The following is a 21,742-nucleotide window of genomic DNA, read 5'->3' on the forward strand; positions in this document are numbered from 1 at the left end:
CCATTATGTTTTTATTACCTTAGAATGAGACGTTTTTATCTACATACACAGAGGGTCCCCTTACGTGGAAGTCGCCATTTTGTGCCGCCATGTTTCTACAGAAGCCCTTAACGGACAAACTTTTTTTACTAAGTTGATAACATGTTTTTCCGGTGGCGGCTACCGTAGCTTCTCTATGTTTCAAAAGCGAGGGGTGAGCAGTGGACTGAGCCGTTGGTTGCAATTCGCAATATCACCACTAGATGCTACTAAAATTTACACACTGCACCTTTAAACAAAATGTAAAACTCCTCATGGTGATCCCAAACTGAAGCAGTGAGGCAGAGAAAGGAAGTCAAGGTGCTATGAAACAGCTTAACAGATATGACAAACATTAGTTTAAAACATTCAAACCTTGTAATCGCAACATGATCTCGCGGAAAGTCGTGTTATAGTCACGAAAAATGCGATCCATCCATTCATGTCCATGTCACGAAACTCAGCCCCTTCAAGCCTCCATCACAAAATGTCTTTTTCGTGTCAGTCAGCACGAACCTCTATAAACAGTCTCTGTGTCCATGGCACAACTTTCCCTCTCGTGTCACTCCATGAATTGTTTTCTCCCTCCTTCCCCATTTTTAAATCATTGTCGCGTGGGGTTGGGGTTAGATTTGGGGTTATGATGTCTAAAAATGTAACAGAAAGTGATTCTAACCCCAAGCGACAATGGTAAGAAAATAGGAAAAAACTATGAGAAAACAAAACATAAACCGACACGAAAATGAAAGTCGTGCAACAGACACGAAAAACCATCCATAGAAATCCGTGCGAGTGTCACGAAAAAGACATTCATGCCCAAGGGACGAAAAAAAGCTGAATTTCGTGCCATGGAAACAAACAAACCAATCACATTTTGCGTGACTATAACACGACTTTCGCGAGATCAGTCTGCGTAATCGACAACAAACAGGAAATCTGCAGTTTCATATTTATGATTTTTACACCTCTTGCATTTTTGTTTATCAATAACAGTGTAACACCACTCCATTTATTAATTTAAAAAAATGTATAAAAAAGCAGATTTCAATCTTAATCTCTGGGGTCTTATCACTGCTTCCACAACTTAAACACTTATTCAATACTAAAATATTGGATAAAGACAAATACAGCTTCAAATTCAGACATAAAATTCAGGGGAAAAAAATCATCATCTTAGTTTAATATAACTGCATGAAAAATACTCATATTGACCAGCTAATAAAGTGTCTTATTAAATATTGATTGATTTGATCGTCATATCAGCATAAAACAATAAATTTAGTTATAAATAAAATCAATGGCATCTTCTTTAATTTGGCAGTTTACGAACATTTCAACTTGAAAATGTTTTGTTTATTTTCTTTTGGTCAGGGGTTATTAAATAGAAAGTTAAATTACACAAGCAGTCAAACTGCGACTTTTCAGTATCGTTACTGCCCCCTATAGGGGACTTAACCGCATTGCAGCCTTTACTAAAGTCTCACACCAGGTGGCGCATTCATCTCCTACAAACAGCATGAGAGGCAGTACAAGCATCATTCAAAGATTTTCTTCACCAGCAAAACATAAAAAAGACAAAAGGAAGTACTACTATAGAATATTGCTGTTTTTCTTTATCCCCTAAATCTCTTCAAACTCACCTTAAAATATAATTTCAAGGTCTCTCTATCCTACTCTAATAGCACCCCTTTCCAGCACTTCCGTTTTATACATGCAAAAATACATTTGATGTTCCTTTACAAAATACTAAGCAACTCTAACAATCATGTTAAAAATCTGTAGCATCTCTCATTGGCCGAGCACTACTCTACTCTACACTATAGTAGAAAAACAAAATCAAACAATAAATCGTATAAAGAAATAAAATAATTCATATTACATTGTATTTCTGTTTTGCTATACTTGCTGTATGTATTAACCCTAATGACAATGCATGATTTATGATTCTCTCTGAATTATAGGTTTTGAATAGTGGGTATGCACGTGACGTCACCTTCGGAGAAAGTGCCTGCGGGTACGCCCACTGAGTGGCAAAATACAGAGCGGCAGCATTTGTGTAGAGTGTGAAATCAGCGAAAACACGTGGAAAACGCATCTTAATTGGAAAAAGCTGTTGTTCGATAGACTGTACTAACAGATTTAACAAGAATTCGGAGCTATCGTTTTACAGACTGCCAAAAAACATCGAAAGGAGAAGTAAATTGATCGTTCATGCCAACGTCCACAGACCACAGTTGACAAGTTGCTAGGCTCACTATCAAGCAGAGGTTATAATTTCTACTTAAAAGTATTTTTAACTATTTATTTTATCCGTGTTTTTCTTTGGAAAACAATAATTCCAAAGCATTTTATCATATTTTTTACTCTATTACATTTCATAAATACAAGTTTTTGTTTTACATTTAATATTTAAGTACATACTTTTACTCAAGTAAAATAACACAATTTTAATGTAATTAGGTATTAAATTAATTTTAATATGCAGTATTAAAGAATACACAGTATGATTTTATGCTTTAGAAAGTGACGTCAATGCATACCCTCCATAAGAGACCACAATCTCAGGGTGTTACCCCCAAGTCGAACCCCTATATTGGAACATTTCATATTATTAGTTGGAGGTGGTATGCAAACATACAGCATGTACCCAGTGCACCATCATAAGTATTTCACAAATCCAGCACACACATCCATGCTGTCTGTTTCCAAAAAAAAAAAACAAGCCGAATTCTCCTGATCCCTCAATTTTCCGGCTAAATTCATGCATTCATTCAAATACATCAGTCTTATCAAGCTGTATTGTACTTTGGAGGATCCAGCTCCATATATGTACATTCTGATGGGAATAAAGAAATGTTTATCTTTCACTGTATTTAAAAAGGTGCTAAAAACAGACAAACACAGACTGGTGAGGAATAGTCCAACACAAAGCCATATTTATGCAGTCACCATCAAACCATTTTAAACACACATCTGTTGTTTGAAAAGAGGACTGGCACTCATTCAAAAACACACCACTGTGTACACATGTAGTTGCTTTCACGTTTCGTTCCAAAAGAAGTCTCATATTCGGACTATTAATAATCAAAATAAGACAGATGTGTATTTAAACGTAAATAAGATAAAAGTAAAGTTTACAGCGGCCTTATCAGATTGAGATTTCAATGAAATTGAAGGGTTTGTTTAGTTAAAATTTGATGCCTCCATTTGGGCAACGGCTCACTGCACCAGCTGTGTGTATGCGTTTGAGCATCCATCTCCTTACCGATCCGTACCCTCCCCTCTCTGCTTGCGTCTGCACTGCATGTTCCTTACTGAGTCAGACATAAACAAACAGAGCTCTCTGATCTCTGCACAGTGCACACACACATACACTGCGCATATTTCACTGTAACACATCAGCATCACCCACACACACTCTTTCAGATGTGGAGTTGGCGTACGAAAACCATACACATTTTGGAATATAAAACCTGACACAAACACTCCCTCACACAGATATGCATGTTTAAATAAACAAATGCACAAAGACTGAGCATTGTCTCTCTCTCTCTCTCTCTCTCTCTCTCTCTCTCTCTCTCTCTCTGCAATAAACCTCTTCACATGAACACGCAGACATCAGCATGCATGTCTCCAAAAATGGAAACGAAAGGCTCAAAAGAAAAAAATTAGAGGTGCACGCACCCATCCAGCCGTTTTGAACCCCCCCTTCCCATAATCCCTTTCTCTTCAATGTCGCAGAATGGCTCCCAGCCACAGACAAACTTTGATCTAGTTTAGATTTCTGTGCAAATTTCTCACCCTCATCCTATCTCACTGTGATTTGTTGCAGTCTCTTAGGACCATGTTGACGAAAGATTATTCTGGTTCAGTGTAGAATCTTGAGCTGGCATCTTACGCCTAAAGACAACACAAACGCCTAAAGATTTTTAGTTTGTATGCTTTAGGTTTTGTGTACGCATTTGTGGTATTGGTTTTTATCGAGAATAGGACTGGGCAATATAACATAACACAACATTCGTAATGATTTTGGTGCTGGTACAAAATTTAAGTCAATAATTGTATCACTTAAAGGTGCCAAAGAATAATAGGTGCCATTGGAATATGTTAAATTGTTTTTTGATATTTACACAGAACGTGTGTAACTTTATTAAGTGCAAAAATTATCCAGAAATGTTTTACATGTCCACTTACAACCCTAGGATTTGTCCTTTGAATGAAATGGTCTATTTTTGCCCTATTTGGAAGGGTCATGAATAATAATGTTGAGCTCTGCTGTGATTGTTTTGCTCTGAGGCTCATGTCGGTAGCTCACATTAGTACAGTGGTTCTCAAACTGGGGGCCGGGAGTCGCGAGATGGTGCCAGGGGGGCCCCAGTTTTATGACATTTTATAAAATACATTAATTTATCATGAATTCTGTGTAATTAAACCTAACAAAAATAAGACTGCTAACCAACAGCACTACTTTGTATAACTTAATATGTTTTGTTTAATTAAAATGTTAAATTTTAGAGCAGTTTTTTGTCATACATTTTCTTTGGGGTGGCCGCAAAAGGAATGGACCGTACACAAGGGGGGCCGCACGCAGAAAAAGTTTAAGAACCACTGCATTAGTAAACAGACCCTATATGTTTGAGCCTGTATCAGACGAAATTTCAGATTTTGAGGAACAACTAATTGTTTGAAATTGTTACAGAGTAACTAAACCCCTGGTCGGAGCCTGACTCCACCCACTGGCAATATTTGAAAAATGCAAGAAAAGTGGGCAGATCCCAACGGAGATAGAGGGGACGAACTAAACTCGTACCAAGTGTGTGGTGAGATCGTAACAAGGGCGTGGTGAGCTTGAACCTGCTTACGTCATGAGGTATTTTTTGGACCCAACATCCAATAGGAAAATTCAACTGCAGTAGCCACCGTTTAACCTGAAGAGGGCAGCACTAAGATGTTTTTATACCATATATTGTAGTATTGAAACACTTTATATCCAAATGTCAAAAAAGTTACTAAAATCAATGAACAGCACTAATAAAGCCCCATTCTTACAGATCATTAACTAAAAAAAGTTGGTTTAGGGTTTAGTTACTCTTTAATGGATGTTTCTGAGTGGTAAGTTTGTGTTTTTCTTTCCAGTATGGACCTCCAAAACGTAACTGTAGCGTCAATAGTAGAACTTCAGTCTAAACGTTAGCATGTAGCATTAACTAGCATATAGCGCTAATTCAGCAGTCACAACTTTGTTTTAGCAACAACTTTGTAATTAATTAATGTAATTTAATGTTGGGGCGTACACCTCGACTGTGAAGTCATGTTATGTTGAGATTGGCCTGTTTTCCAGCTATCTTTTGCATGCAAGGTTTACATAAAAATGAGGAATCAAACGCGTTTGAGGCTCACAATATGTCATTATTATGTACAGAGCTCTTATCTATCTATGCCTAGGTAAATACAGTTTTTTATTCTATGGCACCTTTAAAAGTATCAAAATAGCATATGTAAAAGTAATTTCTTAATGCTTTAAATCAGCTTGAATTTAACTCTACACCCTTGCTTCACTTAGTACACGCAGATCTATCAACATGCAAATTAGTCCTCGCCTCCACTCTGTCGCACCACCACAGACCATAGATATATATGTAAATAGATGCTACATTCGTCGTCAGTTTTAGACAAGGCTAAGTCCGGTTTCACACATTGCATATGTGAACTGCGCTTTGCGGCACTAATCTTTAAGCACTGATGTTAACAGGTTACAGCTCTCACCATGCACGTGTGAGCAGCACAGACAGAGAACTGAAGCGGCTGTGCTGCGATGGTTGCGGCATCCATACGTAATATCTATAGCTCGAAGTACTGATCCACTCATTCAACTGTATTGATATGATTGGTTGCATGTTTGTGATGTAGGAAACAAAGGCGATTTCAAACCGTGTTTTTTTTTTTTTGTAAAAACTCAGCAATGGTGTTGAATGATGCACTGCATAAAATTCTTTGTTGACTTAAATTTTCTAGTTTAATCAACTCAGATTTTACAAGTCATTCAACTTACTATTATTTATCTTGACTAGAGAAGAGTTGCTACAACTTAAAAATAAAGTTAACTTATTCAACTATATTTTAAAAGCTATAACAACTCATCTAGTCGATATAAATAAAATGACTTGTAAATCTGAGTTGATTAAACTAAAAAATTTAAGGCAGCAAATAATTTTTTACAGTGTTTTTGCACATGGTTTGTCTTAAAGCATATTTAAAACAGCACATAGACATAAACAACAATAAAAAAAATGGATTTTCTGCCGTGGTAAAGGCGTGAAGAGCGAGTGATTTCAATGTTAAGTCAATGTGAAGATGCGTTGACGTGCATCTGAAGGTCTCGTGGCGTGAATGAGGTGTTTGGCGCTGCGCGAAAGACGCGATTCCACCTCATTCGCGCGTCTAGTTCACACGAAGGGCGCGAATTGAGCGTCTGCCGCGGTACGCGTGAATGGTGCTTTTTGTGCATTTTGTGTTTGACGCGAATTTGCGGCTGAAGCCCGAGTTGAAACTTTTGAACTTTGGCGGAATTTCAAATGAAACATAGCCTAACATTTTTTTTATACATATTTGTTGTTGTTCTCATAAAAAGTTCATTAGTATTAGTTTTGAAAACTAGATTTATTAGTATTTCAGAATAAGCTAATTGAAATTTATTTGAAAAAGTATTAAAACAAAAATGTCTGCTATATCACCCAGTCCTTAGTGTGGCTTCTTGTGCGTTTGTCATGTTTTTGGAGGTGTGGTTGATCTTGTTCACACATGTTCAACCACAACTTTTTCAGCACCAACAAAAGACAAGCATTATAGTCAAGTCCACCATTACACAACACATTTACTAAAACATAAGTGTATTTTAAAACATAAACATTCATGTCACGCTTTTGGAGACTTTCTAATGGTATCTAATCTGAACATACTTAAATATTTCACGGGTGCACAATGACATCACAGTCATCCTCTTACATCACCAACTGCTCTTACTGTATGGTGATGCAGAACTTTAAGATCCTCTCGTTTTAAAAACCAAAACATAACCATCAATGTAGACGTTTAAAACTGCCTTTTTATATTAGCATTAAATGCGATCTACAACATCATCCACTTCAGTGGTTCACAAGCACACTGAAGCATTAATGGCTCTTCAGTGCCAATTACTAATACTGCACTCAGCCTACTTCAACATGGCATTTAAAGTCTCTCTCACACATGCTCGGGTGTAGCATGTCAGAATGCGGCATGCGGCAGAATGCGTCGTACGTGTGATACGTGCATGAAGCAATCAGCTGTGAGATCATAAACTTCAGCTGTGACACACTCAGCACTTATACACACACACACACACAACTACTCTGGTAAAAGACATTTGATTGTTCTGTGAGGGTGTTTGGGGAATGTCTTGTGATAAATTGATCTAAACAATGACATTAAATCTTGGTAATATACCAAAATAAAATATCTAAAATTACTTTAGTATTTTGCTAATGCAAAAACATGTGCATTTCTTTTTTCTTTTACAATCTTACATGGACAACATATCAAAATTGGTTTTAAAAGGTGAGAATCTTGCACAGACCCTCTCTGTATCGCACAACAGTAGTTTCAAATATCACAAAGCACATTCATCTGCCACTTACAAGTAACAATCATCCATAACAAACTGCCTCTCTTGGGACACTCTTGGGCAAAAAGTGAAATACTTTACATAAAAAACGACATGACATTTCAATTAAAACTAGGGATGCACCGATATGGAAATTTTGGCCGATACCGATAACCGATAATTCTTTATATTTGGGGGCCGATAACCGATATATATATATATATATATATATATATATATAGGCCGATAAATATTCATATTATTTTCACAATGAAAAACTCCCAGACTGCGGACATCTTGTCTTTGCGCTAGACTAGCATACTCTTCTTAAGCCCGCAACACGTGTCATCTTCGTGCTATGTCACAGAAAGCACCAATCAAAACTCCACATGGCCAGCAATGAGCAAGTGAAGTGGTTCAACAAACCAAAATAATCCATCATTTATCGGCTTTCATTTATCTGCCTAATTTTGCTATCAGACCGATAACCAATAATATTAAAAATAAGCAGTTATCGGTCGATAACAATATGTCGGCTGATATATCATGCATCCCTAATTAAAACGTAAAATATGAAAGAAAATAAATGGGACCCTGTCATTGAAAACCAAGCCAAAGTCATATTTTGTGATATATTGTTTTTTGAATAAAATATATAATATAACCTTGATATCTTTAATATTGACTGAGTAAGGTCATCTCAAAGATTAAAATCAATGTGAAATATATGAAACTTAGATTATAAGACTTCTCTCAGGGTCTAAGAAGATGAAATGGGGCTATTCCACCTACTAAATATTTAAAGATGGCTACAATCTCAGGCTTAACAACATAAACTTTCTCCAAAGTACCTTACATTCAAATCCAGGACAGTGTTCTTGGACTATTATTTCCCATCCTGTCCACCACAAATGTCCCCCATCTTTGCGAATGTGTTTCTACAGTATGAACTCCGAAGAGTACAAGCAAATGCTCTAAAACAAACTACGAAAATAAAAATGACCAGCTTTGGAAGCAGATTTCCAGTAACAGTCTTCAGACAGATACATTTTCTCTTCTCCAGCATGTCATCAATGCCCAAGGTGACACAGAGAAAAGTGATAAGACGAAGAGATGGAGGAGAATGAATATTCAAAGTTGCAAGGTCACCATAAAAACGTTACTCACTAAAACAAACCGCCACCATTCCCTTGCAGGGTATCTGTAGATGACTGCCCGGATTCACCCTCAAGCGATCCCGTTTCGTAGGCATTTTCCACCCCTAAACCGTCAGACTCCATTTTGGCAGCATCCGGAAGGAAGTTAGCATAAGCGTCGTTTTCTGCCATCAGGAGCTTCAACTTGGGGATCCAGCTCTTACGTACCACGCGGCGCGCGTTGGTGCACATGTCCGCAGCGATTGCGTTCATTTCGCTTTCTTTGAAACTAGGAGCGAAGTTCTGGCAGTAAACTGGAGACAGAGAGAAATAAACACATTGATGCAAATATCATTGCTATGATCATAAGCCACACACCTGTGCTATAAACATTTATAAGACAATTATATTTTAGTTAAAAGGATTTGGAGGAACACTATTGCTAACTTACACTTAACAGAATGAAGAACCCGACTGTCCAGTGGCTTGCGGTTCGGGTCATTTGTGGAGGAGCGAATTCCTGTCCCACAACTGTTCGCAAGAGTGCTTCTGTATGGAAGTGTGGTTAAAAGTACACTTTATACATTTAAACTTGACTTTCAAATTATACAGGTTGGGTGAAACCATTTTTGTTGACCATTCTGTGACTTCCGCCTGTAAATTTAGGCTCGGTTCACATTGACCTTATTCAGTCAATGTTAAAGGGAAATTCCAGTTTTTTGAAAATATGCTAATTTTCCAGTTCCCATAGAGCTAAACATTTGATTTTTACCGTTTTGGAATACATTCAGCTGATCTCCGGGTCTGGCGCTACCACTTTTAGCATAGCTTAGCATAATCCATTGAATCTGATTAGACCATTTAGCATTGCGCCTAAAAAATAACCAAAGAGTTTCGTTATTTTCATATTTAAAACTTGACTCTTCTGTAGTTACATCTTGTACAAAGACCAACAGAAAATTAAAAGTTGCGATTTTCTAAGCCGATATGGCTAGGAACTATCCATTCTGGCGTAATAATCAAGGCCTTTGCTGCCGTAACATGACTGCAGGAGGCGCAATAATATTACGCAGCAGCCAAAAATAGTCCCCTTAGTAACTTTCAATACCAGGGGACTATTTTCGGTCACTACGTAATATCATTGCACCTCCTGCAGCCATGTTACAGCAGCAAAGTCCTTGATTATTACTAGGGATGCACCGATAGGATTTGTTTGGGCCGATACAGATGCCGATTTAAACAGACAACTTCTGGCCAATACCGATGCCGATACCGATATTAAAACACTTGTATACAATACTATACAGTTGGTCTATTAGCTAGTTTATTTCTGCATCAAATTATTTTTACTGAACATGGATTGGATCTAATTAACATTCAACTGACCAACATAATAAGAGAGGCACAAATTAAGCTAAAACAAATATAATAAGGCAGCATGACAACCTTCAAAGGTGGTTTTTGCTATTCAGCATTTATTTGATAAACAACATTAACTCATTTTTTACATATAATGGATTTCTTTATGCAGTTAATTAATAAACAATCCTTATCGGCGTTTCTCGTACTATTGCCGATATGCCGATGGTTTCAAATTCATCAAAAATCGGCCGATAAATATCGGCGGCCGATACATCGGTGCATCACTAATTATTACGCCAGAATGAGAGTATAGTTCCCAGCCACATCGGCCCAGAAAATCGCAACTTTCCATTTTTGTCGGTCTTAGTACACGATGTAACCACAGAAGAGCCAAGCTTCAAATAGGAAAAATATAGAAACTCTGGTTATTTTTGAGCACGATGCTCATGAACTAATCAGATTCAATTGATTGTGATAAGCTATGCTAAAAGCGGTACCGCCAAACCCAAAGATCAGCTGAATGGATTCCAAAACGGTAAAAATCCAATGTTTTCAAAACATTGGATTTCAAAAAAGTGGAGTGAATGTTGTTTAGATTATGTAGGATGATTTAATGTAGAAAACAGTCAATCAAAAAAATGACTTTAGCTGGGTTTTCACAAACTGGGTCACATTTTCTATGATAACAGCAGATTTTTAAAAAGAAAAAGCTTAAAAATTACAACTTCACACTTTTATACTTTTTTAAATCAAAAAACATATTCATTATTTGTGTCCAATGTCACTCACCTGTCAAAGAAGGCAGCAAGCAGCCGTCTGAGCAATACTTTGTGCCGTGTGCCCGCGCTAACGTGGCAGTTCATCAGCTGAGCGCGTGAAATAAAGACACCGGTGCCCGTTACCAGCTCTAGTTTCTCAACAGGATCACCTTCTTCATAGAGTTTAACATGACAACGATTTCCAATCTGTGCAATGAGCTCTGTGGGAAGAGAGGCAAGTTCTTGACGCACTCGGACTCCTCTTCCCCTTGATTCAACTGTGAGGTGATCTGGTAGAGACTCCACTCGTTCACTGGCTAAAGCAGGACAACCAAAAGGTCTATCTGTGATAAATGCATTGGAGTTACAAAGCTTAAAGTCTACTATAAACAATGATATACTTTATAACAGTAAACAACTTGAACAAATGGCTTATTGGAACTATGAGTGTAAACTTAAAGGTCCTGTTTTTGCTAATCCCATTTTTCAAACTCTAGTTAGTGTATAAAGTTGCTTTAATAGCAAAAATAATACCTGCAAAATGATTCACAAAAAAGTTCACTGCAAAGGATATATTTTCTTTAACAGAATTCGCATTTCAATGCCTACAGTGAACTGCCTACAGCAGTGGTCTCAAACTCCCGGCCCGCGGGCCATTTGCGGCCCGCCCTCCCCCTCTCTGCGGCCCGCGTCACCTTTCAAAAATATAACATAATCTGGCCCGCAGAAAGATTTTTATTCACTTTGTTTTATATTTGTTTGATTTTTGATTTAAACGTTTAAGGGATCGTTCTCATGTCGCGTCTAACTACGCGTTAAAACGAGTCAAAGCATTAATTTCCAAAGTGCTTGGGAGCGGAAGTTGCGCTCCGTGGCGTGGGTCGCGTCACCCGTTGTTACGCAGCCATGAACCACGCGCTCCGTGATGTCGAGCATAACGGAATGCACGATGGGATTTTAATACCTCAACTGAACCTCGCGTCAATCATAACGTTGTAATCATGCGATCAGTTAATCTGGTTTGGACTTTGTAGTGTTTGTCTGGAGAAGATTTGTTACTTCCGAGTGGATATCAGCTGTTACTGAGAGAAGATCGAGCTGTGGTGGGTTAGTTCACATCAAGTCACAGCTTCTAATGGAGACACCGCATAGGTAGGGAGGCAGAGCGGTAGAGATGTAATGCAACACACTTTAAACTACAGATAAGAAAAGAGCCATCAAAGTGCCCAGGTTAAGAAAAGAGAAACGATGTGGAGAAACGTACAGAAGATAAAAGTATGTATACTGATATATAATGAAGTATAATATATTATTATGTAGCTTACTATTCAATTACACAGAGCAGTATTATTATTTTTTCTGTCCAACTAGCTTATGTAACATTGACTACCCATTCAAAAGTTTTAGGATCACTTTCACTTATTCATATTTTTCCACATAAATAATAGAAAATTCATTAAAACTGAAATAACAAAGAACATAATGAAGTCAATACGACTGAAAACATTCCAAAATAAATCAAAACAGAAACGCTTACTGATGGTAATTTTTTTAATAATAGTTTATAAATCTATACAGGAATTAAATTTGTTAGTTTAGTGCAAGGTTTTAATAGGTCTTAGTTATTTAAGATAAGGTTAAGAAAAGATTTACTTACTTTTATAAAATAATTTTAAAAAGATAAAACCACTGCTTGTATATTTTCAAGTATTATACATTAAATAATAGAAAGAAACATGACATTTACAGAAATATAGTACTTTTTTAACATTAAAATAGCTTTGCGGCCCCCCGATAAAATGTCTGTCTTAGAAATGGCCCCAAGCCAGTTTGAGTTTGAGACCCCTGGCCTACAGCCCTTTACTTCCTGCTTTAATGACGTCAAAGCAAGAGTGTTTGACTAAACTCCGCCCACAGGAATACGTCAGTCGCAAGCTAAGCTAATGGCAAGCTAAGCTACTATCGAATCACAACACACTAAACAAGCTACACAATCAGAACTCGTTACTTATTTCTGATAGAGGGACTTCATAGAACAAGGAAGACATCGGCCATTTGAAAACAGCGCTATACAGATAAGTAAATTGTGTGAAAAATAATGTGTTGTTTTACACGTGAAACATGAACATGTTATATTGCGCACTGTAAACACAATCAAGGCTTCAAAAAAACAGGAAGAACGGTACCTTTAAAGGAGCTGTATATAGGTTTATTAAATAAAAAAATTACTATAATATATTTATAGATATATAGGAAACATGCCAAGTTCACATATCTGTTTCTCTGAAAAACAATGCTGTAGCCAGTTATGGCGCCTTTCCACTGGGTGTAGTACGTAGTTCCCGACACTTATTTTTTTTAGTACCACCTCGGTTGGGATTCCAAGCGAGCTGATACTAAAACGTGATGCGAAAATACTGTAGATCACTGATTGGTCTAAGAGAATCGTCACTAACGGCGTCATCGCTATGATGCAAGATTAGCTTTACCTTCGTGCTTGCACTTTTTCATTGTCATCTGTGCTGTGTTGTAAGTATCGAAAGTCCATACCAGTGTTTTCCAGACTAGCGGTGGTCAATTTAGATTTTGTGGCGGACTGCGTCGGGTCCTGATCACACTGTCGGGGCTTATTTCCCGATAACTACCGGCTGCCTCTACATTATCCCGCTTATTACACGGCTACTTGCCACATAAGAAAAAAAACTGGACATAAATATGAATTTGATACATTTTATTGGCATATGTTTTAAATTAACATTTTTATCCTTCCGCGAAACTTTGCACAGATGCATAAAATTATCGTAATACCTTATTAAGATCCTCTGCTTCATACTTGTCTGTCTCCATTTTTTCTCTTTTAGCCAGTCTTTGAGAAGTTTTAATGCCCATTCTGTATTTTTTTGTGTGTTGGCTTCGTAGCTGTCATGCTCTATTTTGTCAATTTCAGTCTAAGTAAGCTCTCTGTGTCTTGTCTTTGTTCGTTCTTCTATCCACTGTTTAAATGTTTTTTTTTTTTCGTACATGTTAAAATTAATGTCAAAATTTTCCATTCTTAATTGTGGTTGTCCAGTATTTGTCACAAGATGGTGCCAAACAGTAATCTTTATATGGCGCGGAGCGATTTTACTCGTACAAGTGGTACCGGCTATGCGTTATTACTTTGGAGCGGTTATTATTTGAAAAGAACGAACCTGCAAATGTCTCAACTGACCAATCAGAATCAAGCATTCCAGAGAGCCGTGTAATAAGAATTTATAGCACATCTCTTGTATGATGTCACAGCAGTAAGCAAATATAACAACACGCCTGGGTTGCAAGTTATCACAGTTGTTTAAATGCGACCTCTGGTGGATGCAACCTCCAAAATAAGCCGAGTTATAAAAATCCACGGTTTTGTAATTTGCAGACAACAAAAAAAAAACATTGCAAACGTAAATAAAGCGGATAAATGTACGCTTTCCATCATCAATTGCACTCCTGTATATGTCTGGCAACCTGAGAGGGAGGCGAGGGGGAAAACATTTACAATATTTTACATTTAGCCTGCCGTACCAAGTTCAACCATTAGAAGTCAATGTTACATACAGCTCCTTTAAATGTCACCCATATCCCTCATTTAAATAATTCCTGCCAAAGACAAAGGCATAAAAGGGCGGGGCCTGGTTGAGCAGTATAATAGGGTGTTGTCATCATGCCAAAGAGATTGGGGTGTTTTTTTTGCACCCCAATTCTAAACCGCATTGGTTTGGCCTTCCTAAGATAGACGAATGTTGATTTATTGACAAATGAGAGTAGACTGAGCATTTCAGACAGAAGGTCTTTAACTATAATAGTGGTATTACGGATTGCCGGAAATACTCGTCATTGGCAGGGAAGCGTTTTCTCTTAATTGACTAGTTAACTCGTCATTGGTGGGGAAAGAGTTATAAACACATGGCTATAACAATGCTTTTAAGACAGACTGGGAAGAGAGGTGCTGCAATAACGTAAAATATGTTAAAAATTATGTTCTAGTATATTCTGGTACACCCCAAAAACAAAAACAAGACTTTGTAAAAGGGCATAACATGACCCTTTTAATTTTATGTCTAGGTGGTTCCTTACAATATTCCTATTTGAGTGGCTTTTCAGTGCCTAAACCAATTCATTTCCCCAAAATTCACTACATTACAAAGTCTGGGGTCAATCGTGTCATTCATTAAAGTTCCAATGAAATCAAAACAGACTCTTCTTATTTTTTTATGTAATACTGTGGTGTTTATTATAAACAATTTATCTGTGCAGGTCATTATTTTCTTAAAAATTAATGTGCCCTCATAAACTTGAATCAAAATCTAAAAATGAAGAGCTTTGTTGCAAAACAAGATAACCACCATTTTTTTAATTGTTCAGAAATCTCATTTTTTGGTTGTGCATTCCAATTAATATCATTTGAACTGCAGTTGGTTTGTTTTGATTTAAACCTTCATAACTTAAAAATTACAGCTAAGTAGCACCATAAAACAAAATAATAACATGATAACATAATAATAAACATGTTTTGACAAAAATGTTAAAAAATGGATTTATCTCGTTTTGCAACGAAACTCTTTAAATGTACTCCGTCCCTTCAAATGTCAGTCTGTACTTTTCTATATCTAATCAAAGCACAAGCCACGCCCACTATTCTCCTCACGCAATATTCCAACTACAAGTGTCTGGCCTCTTTATCTTACCTGTTGCACCTACATTCAGCATGCTGTACATGGTGTACATGTTACAGATCTGTCTATACTGCTCCTCTGCTGTTTCCTCTGTAATTTCTTCCTCCTCATCATCATCGTGGTATGAGATCGGTGAGTCACTGGTGTACATGCTGGGAGTTCCCGGGCTGGTGCCTTCTGGTGTGCTGCTACTGTTGTTGTTGTTGTTATTGTTGCTGTTACTGGTTCCACTTCCAGCCAATAAGGCTGCACTTTGTGGTAGAGTCCCACTCGCCCCACGTGGCACCTCCTGCGAATAACGGGCTGCTTTCCTCATGCCTCCCCCTCCGGCTCCTCCAGGTCCTCCGCCTCCTTCGCGACTGCCCCCTTCCCAAAGACGCTTCGCGACCGGAGCACAAACCACCGAATACGGTGACGCTTCTTGTGGGGGCTGCTGGGCCTGCGGATGCTGTTCCGTCTTCACCCTCGACACCAGCGGAAGAGGCGTGAGGCAGGAGGCGGGTCGAGCTGCTGCCGTGGCAACCACAGCCCCGCCTCCTAAACAGCCACTTCCAGTTTGCGTAACAGGGCTCTGGGGTTCCGAAGAAGGGGCTTCTTCCACGTGGAGACCCTGCGAGTCACAACTTGGCGAGCTGACTTTAAGGAAGAACTCTGTGCCTTTTTCCATAATCTGCTGGATCTGCAAGAATCCTGCCGTGTACATCAAGATAAACTGATCTCCCAAGTTCATGCTAAGTCGACCGGTGTAGCAGAAAGAGAGGATCTGCTGGAAGCTCTGAGGTTGAACCGCTGGTGGTAACTCCACAACAGAGCTCTTGCTTCCAGAGTTGAACATATCTCGAAAGTAGGAGCTGCTGGCGGCCAGCACCGCCCGGTGGGCTTTAAACGTGTGGCCCTTCACCACCACTGACACATCGCAGTACAGACCCTGAAGCCTCTGTTCATTAAGACACTCTAAAACATTATTGCCAAAGTTGGGAATCGCCATCTGCAGCATCTGAGCCATATCGTAACGCCCAGACGTACAGGATCTGTAAAAAAACAAACAATATACTGTATAAGAACAGGAATATATACTTAGACAAAATGTTAAATGCACTCTCATTTGTAAGTCAATTTAGATAAAAGCATAATGAATAAATGTAAAATATATTTAGAGCACATTACATTAATTAGAACATGACTAATTTAATGAAAATCTACGGATCTATTATCAGTCAAGCTTGATTACAAGAACACGTAAACTTATATGCCGCAAAGGAAGAATGCGCAATTAATTAAGGTTCACTTTACATAAAAAATAAATAATGAGAAGAATCATTTGTAACATTTATATAGTGCTTTTTTGCAGCACTCAATCACCACAATACATTAAAGGGGTCATATTATGAGTAGAGCCCGACCGATATATCGGCAGGCCGATATTATCGGCCGATATTAGGGCTTTTCCAAACTATCGGTATTGGCATTCATAATGGCAGATAAATGAATATTTAAACAAAACCAAAAAAAGGATGAAACAGCCTTCAACCATGTCATGAGTGTTGCCATTGTATAGTTTGTCCACCAGAGGCACTCTACAACCTAACTGTTGGCAACACTCGTGTCACTCGTGGCGAGTTGGTCACGAGACCATAAAAGAAACAATTTTCTTTTTAAAATGCATTTTCATATTATTTTAGTTAAAACTCATAAATAACTACAAATAACCAATGTTAGGGAAATCTGTTAATGTTTTGTTGCGCGTTTCTAAAATAAAAAAATATCGGCCGATATATCGGAATATCTGATTTTAAAACCAACAAACATTCGTATCGGTATCGGCCTTCAAAATCCTTTATCGGTCGGGCTCTAATTATGAGGTTTTTTTAAGATGTAAAATAAGTCTTTGGTATCCCTAGAGTGCATATGTGAAGTTTTAGCTCAAAATAGCCTAGAGATAATTTATTATAGCATTTTAAAATTGCCACTTGTGGGCATTAGCAAAAGTGTGCCGTTTTTGGGTGTGTCCTTTAAAATGCAAATCAGCGGATGAAATGCAAACACTGATCGCAATGATGGTGGTTTGTTGCAATTGAAACTCAATTGTGCTGTTAATTATTTTCTCTCTTTCTTTTAGCACTAAATGGCAGTGCCGTGGTTGGATAGTGCAGATTAAGGGGCGGTATTATTGTAATCGGCCTTGCTACCCATCTCGCAAAACAGGCAAAATCTGAACGACCTAATTTTTCACATGCTTGCACAGAATGGCTTTCCAAAACAAAGTTACTGAGTTGTTATTTTTCACATTTTTTATGTTGATAGAAGCACTGGTGACCCAATTATAGGCGGAGTCCACGATGTTTGAAAGCCAATGTTGATATTTGAAATCACCTAAACAAACACGCCCCTACCCCAATAGAATCTGGACCTTCAGTTGATAGACCCGCCCCACACATACGCAACCCGGCAAGGATGTCGGTTAGTAGACACGCTCCTTACTGCTGATTGGCTTTAAGTGTGTTTTGGTAGTTGGCCCGTCTCCTTTTCCAAAGCGTTTTTCAAACATTGTGCACTCCGCCTTTAAACATGGAAAAAGTCAGATTTTTACGCTATGACCCCTTTAAGAAATAAAAGCCTTAATTCAATATCAGTGCCATCCAGTGTTGGGGAAAGTGAATTTTTAATTGTGTTTACTTAGTTAGTTTTCATGGAAAGTAATACTTACGTTACTTTTAAGTTACTTTTGCATCTTTCAGGCCTTGCAAATGTTTTTATGACTGAGAAGTTCTGAATTCAGAAATTGCGTATTTCCATAGCAAAAATTTCAAGCTCTGGCCTGCCATCTTCATTTCTGACTCAAACGTTTCCCACTTAAGCGCGCACGCATAATTCTATGTGAATACAGTCAGTTTAATTTAGTATAGTATTGTTTTTTAAATCAAATTAATTAAACTAAAAAGTAACTCGCATTACTTTTTTTTAAAAAGTAACTAAAATATTAACGTTACCCCCAACACTGGTGCCGTGATCAGGCAGAAAACTAAATATTGTTAGGGATCCCTCTCAGGCAGGAGTCTCCAACCTTTTTGTGAGCAAGGGCTACTACAATGGATAAAACAATCTGGAGGGCAACTTTTTTGATGTAGTCTACTCAAAACTTTTTTCTTTTACTTGTTGATTTTATTTATTTTACTTGTTGATAGGTTTTTTTCATTGTTTAAAATGTTAACATACATAAAAGAAAGCTAATATAAACATAAGTAATAAATAAATAAATATTAAAATTGAGGCTATTAATAGAATGTGCTTTGGCGGGCAACTCACAGACGCTGCGGGCAACCTGGTGCGGGCACCATGTTGGAAACCACTGCTCTAAGGTCTTCTGGCCTCTTATTGCACCCAGGGGTGAGTGCCTAGGGGCTTACAATGTCTTGACCTTCCAATATTTAATCAGTGTCCTGTTAACTAGCTAGCAAGTTGTCTTCATGTACATGCATTGTTTATCTGCTTTTATTCATTCAATCTGCTATTGAAAAGCTAACAATACTAAAGGATGTAGTAACAAATTTTAAAAAGAAAAATATTTCTTTACAAACCCTAATCATCCTTCTGCTTTCAATATCACAGGATTTGCTTATTAAGCATTAAAATAAAGCCCAATGACTATATAATCCCCTTTAACACAAAATATAAAGTAAAGGTTAACTTATTAGTCATTTCACACTAGCTCTCTTCCAACTAAAAGGTTGATCATGGGAACAATGCAAAATTCAGATGAACTAGATAAAAGACCCTGTCTCTGTCTACTTGGAAACAATAACTTTAACACAGGTCCTTAATAATAAATCTTTTCAAATAAAATAAATAAGAAAGAGCCAAATGATAACAATTAATGGTTATTTGTCCCATCCTCATACCACATAACGTTAGTTTAAAGGGATAAAGCTAGTCATTAGCTAGTGGCAGCACATAAAAACAAATAAGTATTTAAATAAAAATTATAAACTTAGTCTAAAGTCATCAATCGATTATGATTATCACAATTTTGCATCCGCAGCAAAAAAAGTAAAAATGTAACACATTTTTTTACAACTTATTCTGACTGCTATGTGTTCGCATATATGCCATTATTTCACCAAAACACAATTGGAAACAGTTTTCATTAACAACACGAATATTATTAATTCCTAGCAGTTTTAAAATCTTACCGGTGTTTGTGTGATGTGGGTGCAAGCGGCAGGGCTGCTCTACCCGGTTAGTGTGTGTGCCCCGCACCGCTGCCCAGCACCGCACGAGCTCCGGGCTGGCACGAGCCCCGGGGAGCAAAAAATCAGAAATAATACCCGATTGGCTACTTCCTATGTGACCACTCAGTCACCCGTAAAGAATGCTGTCACCGAAATAGTCAAAAGATTAATTATTTAGGAGCCCACATCCGTTCCTCTCGATCGCCCATTCGGTGCCAACGCAATGCTATAAAATGAAATGTCGGGTTGAGTTACAGTTGTATCTACACACAGATCGTTATGATTCATCCCGCAACAAAGATGTGCATGCATGCATTATTATCTCCCAGCTGCAGACGTGTCAATGGTATGCATGGCTTGTATTTATATGCACGCGATGTAAGCATTGCATTTACATCCAATATTTAGTGGTTAAACTGTACTCCATTTTGGACTATAAAGGAAGGGAGGGCTCATCTGCACATTTCCCCGACATCAACAGGTCATCCCGGGACAAATGCAGCAACTGGGGGGCGAGCCAGACCTATCCGCAAGTCAAGACACCGTTAACCACTTAACGCCTGAAAGCATTGCACATAACTCAACTATCCATGCATTCTTAAATCTGCTTTAAATACCACTAAAAACACATGCTGTCAGTTCATTTGGGGATATTATGCATATCTAGAAAGTTTGCAAATAAAAGAAAAATAGGACGGCCATGCGGTGATTTCTCAGGAATCATTTAAGTGGTTAAAAGTTTTGCAAACCCATCCCCCATCATCTAAAAAGCAATCGCACACCTTCAAGAAAACAATACCGTATTCCTAAAATCCCCGTTGCACTCTAAAATAACTCTCATACGCCCCCTTGGTCATCCGCGCGAGTGCGGTTTGACCCCGTGGCGTGAACCCCTCGTGCACGCGTTACAAGGACTCACCCCCCTCTCTTGCGATCGGCTGGTTGAAGTGTTCCAGTGCAGGAGTCAGACTCTTCTCGATCTCTGTCTAGTGGCAGCCATTCATCATGAATGTACAGGCAATGCGCCCGAGCGCAGAATTGTCGAGGGGTGCATCATTTTCACCCCTTCGGGACGCACGTAGAGCACCGAATCACCGATTACACCCTGACAAGACTGCACATTAATCTTCAAAACGGATGTCCAACTTTCAGTGTCCACAATCGGCACCCGACGATTTTTGCGCGCTCCCCGAATATGATTAGTGTGTGGTTCAGGCTACTGGCAGAGTCAGCTGTGTCTACAGTAGACTGGCGTACAGGTGAACCCCTAGAGGGGTGTTGTGGTGGTACGCGCCCGGCATGCTAACTCAGCTCTGCATGGCGCACTCTGAGAAACAGATGCACTAAAACACTTCCCTCGTGTGGTTATCGAGGTGACAAAATTATTTGGTGCATGGGTTAAGTTTATTTTGTTTAGGTGGATTTATATAACTGATTTATATACACTATAAATGCTGGGTGTATTTGGTTAGGTAAATGATGGACAAACTAAATAAAATATTTATATTTCTTTTTTACAGTGTAGTAACTATAACCAGTTTTGTTTGGTTTTAATTTGTAGTAAAATCATATAAAATCAGACTTACCCTTCAAGTACCATAGTTTAAGATATTACATGTGTGCTTAAGCATTGCCTAAAGTCACTTTTTGTGACTTTTCTGTATGACTTTCTGAAAAATATTCCAAACAAAGGACATTTAGAGTAACAACAGACATATAACAGAATAAATGTTCCCTCATGGCTCTAACAAATAATGTCATTCAAAACTCAAATATGTTGCAATTAAAGGCCCATAGTCCACCGCATACACACAAACTTCTTCCTTTTTTCGTCAAAGAGTTAAGCCACTGAGATCCTACAACTCATTTCATATATTTAATTGTACACACAGGG

At 38.1% G+C, this 21,742-nt stretch overlaps 1 protein-coding gene across 2 annotated transcripts; it reads right to left on the reverse strand.

The window, feature by feature from the left end:
- Positions 1-607: 607 nt before the first annotated feature.
- nacc1b (nucleus accumbens associated 1, BEN and BTB (POZ) domain containing b) lies at positions 608-21,295 on the reverse strand. 2 transcript variants are annotated; one of them, XM_055184619.2, is made up of 5 exons: positions 19,810-21,295; positions 15,632-16,650; positions 10,948-11,260; positions 9,248-9,345; positions 608-9,110 (listed from the first exon to the last, which is right to left on the reverse strand). In XM_055184619.2, the coding sequence occupies exons 2-5, from the start codon at positions 16,623-16,625 to the stop codon at positions 8,827-8,829; spliced, it is 1,689 nt and encodes a 562-aa protein (XP_055040594.2). In that variant the 5' UTR covers positions 16,626-16,650; positions 19,810-21,295; the 3' UTR covers positions 608-8,826. The 2 variants fall into 2 exon arrangements, with proteins under 2 accessions (XP_055040594.2, XP_073732257.1); XM_073876156.1 differs by having other exon boundaries at positions 10,948-11,233; positions 19,810-21,291.
- Between the last annotated feature and the right edge of the window lie 447 nt (positions 21,296-21,742).

Source organism: Misgurnus anguillicaudatus, chromosome 14, assembly GCF_027580225.2.
Source record: "Misgurnus anguillicaudatus chromosome 14, ASM2758022v2, whole genome shotgun sequence".
Taxonomy (NCBI): Eukaryota; Metazoa; Chordata; class Actinopteri; order Cypriniformes; family Cobitidae; genus Misgurnus; species Misgurnus anguillicaudatus.